At 38.7% G+C, this 8,915-nt stretch overlaps 1 protein-coding gene across 1 annotated transcript in view; it reads left to right on the top strand.

The window, feature by feature from the left end:
• Window positions 1–519: 519 nt before the first annotated feature.
• The window catches only part of LOC138967812 (uncharacterized), a 37,242-nt gene continuing 28,846 nt past the window's right edge, over window positions 520–8,915 (top strand). The window contains exon 1 of the mRNA XM_070340469.1: window positions 520–570. Coding sequence (XP_070196570.1) covers window positions 520–570 — 51 coding nt within the window. The remainder of the gene's footprint in view (window positions 571–8,915) is intronic.

The raw sequence follows: 8,915 nt of genomic DNA on the forward strand, positions 1-8,915 counted from the left end.
ACGACACGAAGATCTGTGCAAGTTTCAGTTTAAGAAGAGTTTCTGAGATGAGAAACCGTTCCTGGACCGGCGAAGATTTTCACAGAAACGTCGTCAAACCTACAAAACTTTGTGTCAGTCAACAGAGAGTGTAAAAAATCATTATAAGCTATTTCAAGTCAATCGCTAACTACACTGAACCAGGACAATTTGCTTTAGGACAGACTACAATTGTTCTTTCGCCGCTTGCAATTGTCCTGCAAGCAACCACAGTTTTTTTCTTGGCCATTCCTGTACATCCTATAGGGCCGTTTTCTAAAATACGGTCGCAACACAGGACCGTTCGATGTCATCCCAAGATGCCTTAAGATACTGAGAAATAATTGCATGACATCGACCGAATTGTCTTCGAAGAAACTAGTTCACACGCGTGGGAGATTTGTCCACAAACTGTCCCAGGGTTAGGTCAAATTGTTCTTCGTCTCTCTGAAGGCTGTAAAAACTTACCAGAAAGTGTCCTGTTCACAATCCTCATTCAAGATGGCCAAGTCGGATCTTTTCGACGCCATCCGCAAGAACAGCCTGCGTCAGGTAAGGAATCTACGAAGGCTTCCAGTGTTCATTGTTGTTGTTGTTGTTGTTGTTGTTGTTGTTGTTTGTTGTTGTTGTTGTTGTTGTTGTTGTTGTTGTTGTTGTTGTCATTTCTCGTTGTATGTTCAGGAACGTCTGATCCCATTTTATTTTTTTTCTCTTCTTCCGTTACGTGTCCTCCTGCCTACTTACCCCCCCCCCCCCCCCCGTCTTTTTCTGTTCATGGAAGTGAGTGTGTTTGGAGGGAATATTCACAATATTTCATCTGAACGGTTGTTATTGTTGTTGATTTTATGAGTAAAAATACCAGATTTCGTGATATTTTATTGGTGCCTTTGTGTTGTTGTTGTTGTTTTTGTTGTTGTTCTTGTTGTTGTTGTTTTGTTGTTGTTGTTGTTGTTATTGTTGGGGTTGTTTTCTTTTTATATTTAGTCAAGTTTTGACTAAATATTTTAACATCGAGGGGGAATCGAAACGAGGGTCGTGGTGTATGTGCGTCTGTCTGTCTGTGTGTGTGTGTGTGTGTGTGTAGAGCGATTCAGACTAAACTACTGGACCGATCTTTATGAAATTTGACATGAGAGTTCCTGGGTATGAAGTCCCCGAACGTTTTTTTCATTTTTTTGATAAATGTCTTTGATGACGTCATATCCGGCTTTTCGTGAAAGTTGAGGCGGCACTGTCACGCCCTCATTTTTCAACCAAATTGGTTGAAATTTTGGTCAAGTAATCTTCGACAAAGCCCGGGGTTCGGTATTGCATTTCAGCTTGGTGGCTTAAAAATTAATTAATGACTTTGGTCATTAAAAATCTGAAAATTGTAAAAAAAAATAAAAATTTATAAAACGATCCAAATTTACGTTTATCTTATTTTCCATCATTTGCTGATTCCAAAAACATATAAATATGTTATATTCGGATTAAAAACAAGCTCTGAAAATTAAATATATAAAAATTATTATCAAAATTTTTTTTTCGAAATCAATTCAAAAACACTTTCATCTTATTCCTTGTTGGTTCCTGATTCCAAAAATATATAGATATGATATGTTTGGATTAAAAACACGCTCAGAAAGTTAAAACGAAGAGAGGTACAGAAAAGCGTGCTATCCTTCTTAGCGCAACGAATACCCCGCTCTTCTTGTCAATTCCACGGGCACTGCCTTTGCCACGGGCGGTGGAGTGACGATGCTACGAGTATACGGTCTTGCTGCGTTGCGTTGCGTTCAGTTTCATTCTGTGAGTTCGACAGCTACTTGACTAAATATTGTATTTTCGCCTTACGCGACTTGTTCTTTCTTCTTCTTCTTCTTCTTCTTCTCGAGCGTACCGGCGCTAAACAGTCGCGAGGCAATTTGATACAAAGTCATACAAATGGAAAGATACCGTGTACCGTTTTCAATCATCATAGGCAGCCGTACTCCGACTTTGGAGGATGATTGTGTTGATGATGTTCGGGTATTCTCTTCAATAACCTCATTCGCATTAGTAGTTATTTACCCACGAAATATTGCAGCACCTACATCTTGGTTTAAGCGTGTTTATTCAAATTCTCATACACACGTTTCAAACAATAACAACATTGAGAACGTTAACAAGCAGATTGCTTATGGACACGTTCTTGAACTTATAATCAATACAGATTCAGATAGCAAAACATGGCGAACAAGTGATAGCTTCAACACTTATCTTGATAATCTTTAATTATATTTTATACAAATAGGGTAAAGAGAGAGAGAGAGAGAGAGAGAGAGAGAGAGAGAGAGAGAGAGAGAGAGAGAGAGAGAGAGAGGGAGGGAGAGAATGCCTGGCTACATCAATTGCACAGTTAATATAATATCAGCCGAAGCGATTAGTTAACATAACATAGTCTTGTACAACAGAGAATATTTTCGTGTTCAAAGATATAGTTAAATCAGTATTTCCAAACAAGAGTGTTTTGCAGTCCAGAACGTGTGTTGGCAGACTATTGAATAAAATGGTTCTATGTTCTTTAAATTTTGGACAGTGTAACAAGAAATGTTCAGAATCTTCCGGGCATGCTCCACACGTACATTCTAAATTATCAGAGAGGTGTCGGTTAACTAAGTCTTGTTGCAAATCGCTCATGTTTAATCTCAACCTGCTGTGAAGTACCTGTCCCTGGCGGTTGCCTAAATAATAATACTGTGGAACAACAACATCTCCATCGGTCAAATACCTTTTAAATTCACCAACTGACTGCGTTTGTTGTATATTTTCTGGAAGATTATTCCACAAAGCTGTCGTTGAAGGAAAAAATGAAGATTTATATAACTCACTTCTGCACAATGGAAACTTACGTTTAAGAGGGCGTCGTCTGTGGTAAGGATTTACATCGGAAACCAGGACCGGCAGTTTGGAATATAAATATTCTGGGGTTAAACGATTTACAATTTTATAATACAGCAAAAGTTTATGACGACGTCGCCTTTCTTTCAGGGGCACAAAACCCGATTCGTTATACAGTGTTTGGTGGCTTGTGTCACGTACTGCACCTACAATGATTCGGATTGCATCGAGATGCAATGTCTCCAACTCGTCTGCCAAACACTGTGTACAGTTATCCCAGATAACGTCCGCACAATCAAACAATGGTAACATAAAGGATTTATATATAACTTCAAGTGATTTTCTGTTTAAACGATGCTTGAATAAACCAAAACACGCAATTGACTTTCTACATTTAGCAATTAGACTTTTTATGTGGGAATCCCATTTACAATTACCTTGTAGAATGACGCCAAGGTGCTTGTGATTTTCAACATCAACTAAGTGTGCATCTTCGAAATACAATGGTGGAAGTAAAACATTTTGTTGCCTACAAATGTCCAACAATTCTGTCTTTTGACAATTAAAAGTGACTTTCCATTTAGAAGCCCATGTGCGAATTTTATCCAAATCAGAATTCAAAATCTCTGCTCGTACATCATCGTTATCTAAACTTAAATACATACTCGTATCGTCTGCAAAGAGTTTCAACACTGATTCAAGACCAACACCAATATCGTTAATATAAATGAGAAATAAAAGAGGTCCTAAGACAGAACCCTGAGGGACACCAGCAGAAGGGGTAGCATAACTTGATTTGGTTCCTTTCAATACTACTGCTTGTCTGCGATCGCTCAAGTAATGTTCAAACCAAACAAGCAAGGGACCTCTTATACCTATCGCCTCAAGCTTGTGGAGCAGACCGCGATGCCAGACTTTATCAAAAGCTTTGGATACATCAAAAAATATTGCCTGTGACATAATGTTTTTATCAAGTGCAACACAAAAATCATCATATATACTCAATAGTTGATAAACAGTCGAATCACCAGCAATAAAACCAGATTGGCAGTGTGTAATCAAATCATAATTTTTCAAATAACCAAACACACGGATTTGTATACATTTTTCAAGCACGTGTTGTTTGTTCCACCTACATCTTATGTATCTATATGTGATATATCTGCGACTATATTTGATTTATTTTCCAGAATATAAAGAGCCTTTGCTTCGGTAAATCTAAAACAAACACGGTATTGCTATGTCTCATGTTTAGGCATTTTACTCTTAATTCTTTACATTTTACTCAGGCAAGAGAAAACACAAACAAAAATGATCCAAAAAGCAAGAAAGATTGGTTTATGGAACCATTAATTACATACAACCGTCGCGATATAACCTTGAATGGTTGAAAACGACGTTAAACACCAAATAAAGAAAGAAAGAAAGAAATAATTACATACAAAACGAAACATTCACGGGGTTAAGGTGGAGATTTGTCCGATCTCCCAGGTCAACTTATGTGTACACGCCAGCACAAGACCAAGTGCGCACGGAAAAGATCCTGTAATCCATGTCAGAGTTCGGTGGGTTATAGAAACAAAAAAATACCCAGCATGCTTCCTCCGAAAGCGGCGTATGGCTGCCAAAATGGCGGGGTAAAAACGGTCATACACGTAAAAATCGTGGGAGTTTCAGCCCACGAACGCAGAAGAAGAAGAAGAAACATTCACGAATCTTTAAAAAAAAACAAACAATGTTATCCTTGATTTTGGTACGTTAGCATTCGATCTGTTTCCAGAAAATAGAAAGAAAGAGGAAGAAAGGAAAACGAAAACAGATAATGGTTATCCGTTCCTCTTTCTATACATATAACATGTGAACTACCGTTGCTTAGTAAGTTAGAAATTTGCGATTTGGAAACTCGATTGCGAATCAATAATGTACAGCTAATTTAATACTAATTCCGTACACCAGATTATTTAAGAAAATTCCAATTTGAGAACGTCCAGGACAACATGAAATTATAAAAATTACCTATAATGTAAATACAAAATTTACATAACGATAACAAGTTCCAACACGTGTAAACCACACAGCTATAGATACAGGAACGAGTGCACACGCACACACACGAATACATACACATACTCTGCATATATGTCTCTGCCTGTCTGCCTGTCTTTTTACATTTAGTCAAGTTTTGACTAAATGTTTTAACGTAGAGGGGGGAATCGAGACGAGGGTCGTGGTGCATGTGCGTGTGTGTGTCTGTCTGTGTGTGTGTGTGTGTGTGTGTAGAGCGATTCAGACTAAACTACTGGACCGATCTTTATGACACTTGACATGAGAGTTCCTGGGTATGATATCCCCAGACATTTTTTCATTTTTTGGATAAACATCTTTGATGACGTCATATCCGGCTTTTTGTAAAAGTTGGCGCGGCACTTTCACACCCTCATTTTTCAATAAAATTGATTGAAATTTTGGCCAAGTAATCTTCGACGAAGGCCGGACTTTGGTATTGCATTTCAGCTTGGAGGCTGAAAAATTAATTAATGACTTTGGTCATTAAAATCCGAAAATTGTAATTAAAAATATTATTTTATAAAACGATCCAAAATTACGTTCATCTTATTCTTCATCATTTTCTGATTCCAAAAACATATAAATATGTTATATTTGGATTAAAAACAAGCTCTGAAAATTAAAAATATAAAAATTATGATTAAAATTAAATTTCCGAAATCGATTTAAAAACAATTTCATCTTATTCCTTGTCGGTTCCTGATTCCAAAAACATATAGATATGATATGTTTGGATTAAAAACACGCTCAGAAAGTTAAAGCGAAGAGAGGTACAAAAAAGCGTGCTATGCAGCACAGCGCAACCACTACCGCGCTAAACAGGCTCGTCAATTTCACTGCCTTTTGTACGAGCGGCGGACTACGGTCATTGTGAAAAAATGCAGTGCGTTCAGTTTCATTCTGTGAGTTCCACAGCTTGACTAAATCGTAGTAATTTCGCCTTGCTCGACTTGTTACTTCTTTAATTGATATTCCAACATTTTTAAAACGTATTATCATTAGATTAAACCCTCCCATGGGCGAGGGCTGGATGTAAAAAAGCACCTGTTTGCACCTCTCTCTCTCTCTCTCTCTCTCTCTCTCTCTCTCTCTCTCTCTCTCTCTCTCTCTCTCTCTCTCTCTCTCTCTCTCTCTCTGTCTCTCTCTGTCTCCCTGTCTCTCTCTGTCTCTGTCTCTCTGTCTCTCTCTCTGTCTCTCTCTTTCTCTCTCTCTCTGTTTCCCTCTGTCTCTCTGTCTCCCTCTGTTTCCCTCTGTCTCTCAGTCTCCCTCTGTCTCTCTGTCTCTCTGTCTCCCTCTGTCTCTCCGTGTGTCTGTGTCTGTCTCTCTGTCTCCCTCTGTCTCTCTCTCTCTCTCTCTCTCTCTCTCTCTCTCTCTCTCTCTCTCTCTCTCTCTCTCTCTCTCTCTCTCCTTCCACCAACCCCTTTTTTCTCTGTATCCCTTTGTCCAACGTAAACTGCTCAACGTTTGCGGAAGTTAATTGTCTAACATCGACTTAAAATGAGCAAGGGCCTTTTTGCTTGCCAACTCATCAATAATGGACAAGCACAAGGCAAACAGTGAAGTAATCAATGGAGAGCAAGTTTCCATGCGCATAGTCTATACTTACGCACGGACTTGTCCACTGTTGTACAGACAACACTGGAAAACGTGTTGTTTGTTCGACACCATTTACGTCAGAGCTCAGAAAACAATAGCCGGCTGAAAGTGAAGTTTCCTGTGGAAGAAAGGGAGGAAGAGATAGGGGGAGAGGGAGGGGGGAGAGGGAGGGAGTGTTTAGAGTGTGGATAAAACAAGGGAGGCGGAAGGGAAGGTGGCCTGGGAGGGGGGGTGCAAGGAAGAGGAACAGAAATAAAAATATGGTGGGGAGGGGAGATGGGGTAGAACTAGATTGAAGACAAAGCCGTGCTACATCAGTGAACATGACATTTTCCCCTTTCAAATTTACCTATTTTATTTTCTTTTTTCATTTTTTACATTTAGTCAAGTTTTGACTAAATGTTTTAACATAGAGGGGGAATCGAGACGAGGGTCGTGGTGTATGTGTGTGTGTGTGTGTCTGTCTGTCTGTCTGTCTGTCTGTCTGTGCGTGTGTGTGTGTAGAGCGATTTAGACCAAACTACTGGACCGATCTTTATGAAATTTGACATGAGAGTTCCTGGGAATGATATCCCCGGACATATTTTTTTCTTTTCGATAAATACCTTTGATGACGTCATACCCGGCTTTTTGTAAAAGTTGAGGCGGCACTGTCACACCCTCATTTTTCAATCAAATTGATTGAAATTTTGGCCAAGCAATCTTCGACGAAGGCCGGACTTCGGTATTGCATTTCAGCTTGGTGGCTTAAAATTTAATTAATGACTTTGGTCATTAAAAATCTGAAAATTGTAAAAAAAAAAATAAAGTTTTTATAAAACGATCCAAATTTACGTTCATATTATTCTTCATCATTTTCTGATTCCAAAAACATATAAATATGTTATATTTGGATTAAAAACAAGCTCTGAAAATTAAAAATATAAAAATTATGATCAAAATAAAATTTTCGAAATCAATTTAAAAACACTTTCATCTTATTCCTTGTCGGTTCCTGATTCCAAAAACATATAGATATGATATGTTTGGATTAAAAACACGCTCAGAAAGTTAAAACGAAGAGAGGTACAGAAAAGCGTGCTATCCTTCTCAGCGCAACTACTACCCCGTTCTTCTTGTCAATTTCACTGCCTTTGCCACGAGCGGTGGACTGACGATGCTACGAGTATACGGTCTTGCTGAAAAATTGCATTGCGTTCAGTGTCATTCTGTGAGATCGACAGCTACTTGACTAAATGTTGTATTTTCGCCTTACGCGACTTGTTTCTTTTCTTCTCCTACCTGTCTTTTTACATTTAGTCAAGTTTTGACTAAATGTTTTAACATAGAGGGGGAATCGAAACGAGGGTCGTGGTGTATGTGTGTGTGTGTGTGTGTGTGTGTGTGTGTGTGTGTGTGTGTTTGTGTGTGTGTGTGTGTGTGTGTGTGTGTGTAAAGCGATTCAGAGTAAACTACTGGACCGATCTTTATGAAATTTTACATGAGAGTTCCTGGGCATGATATCCCCAGATCTGTTCTTCATTTTTTCAATAAATGTCTTTGATGACGTCATATCCGGCTTTTTGTAAAAGTTGAGGGTCACACCCTCATTTTTTAATAAAATTGATTGAAATTTTGGCCAAGCAATCTTCGACATTTCAGCTTAGAGGCTTAAAAATTAATAGATAATTTTGGTCATTAAAAATCTGAAAATTTTAATTAAGATTATTTTTGTATAAAACGATCCAAAAACAATTTCATCTTATTTTTCATTATTTGCTGATTCCAAAAACATATGTTATATTCGGATTAAAAACAAGCTTTGAAATTTAAAAATATAACAAGAGGCGAAATCTTCAAGGCTCACGTAAGAAATCGACAAACAGTAACACAAACTCAATCGCTCCGTCACACATACACACACACAGTAAGCATAGGTGACATGGTGCAAGAGTGCGAGACACTAGATCTAGATCTGTCTGTCTGTAGCGCTACTTACGGGGACACGACTGCCAGATGGCCAGAATGATCGACACTGCGCTTTCGACAGCGCTTCCTCGCGCAGACACTGGAAACACGCTGTGCAGATTAACCTGTAGGAAATCTCCTTTGGTATCTTCTTTATCTATTTTTCTGTAGCTACGAAACCGAACAATGTGAAATCGTCTTTTCCGAATCGGCGAACTGCAGCTCGGTGATAACTGTATCTATACAACAATCTGACCTAACCTTGACCCCTGACCTGGTCTACACACCACACACGACACAAACCAGTCACCTGATTTTACCCCCCCAAAACCCCCCACCACCTGTTTTCTTTGGATACACACTTTAACTACTTACGTGCCGACGAAATGTTGATCATTGCTTCAATACTTTGAAGCTGTTGCTTG

The sequence above is a fragment of the Littorina saxatilis genome, linkage group LG5, assembly GCF_037325665.1.
Source record: "Littorina saxatilis isolate snail1 linkage group LG5, US_GU_Lsax_2.0, whole genome shotgun sequence".
In the NCBI taxonomy this organism is placed as follows: domain Eukaryota; kingdom Metazoa; phylum Mollusca; class Gastropoda; order Littorinimorpha; family Littorinidae; genus Littorina; species Littorina saxatilis.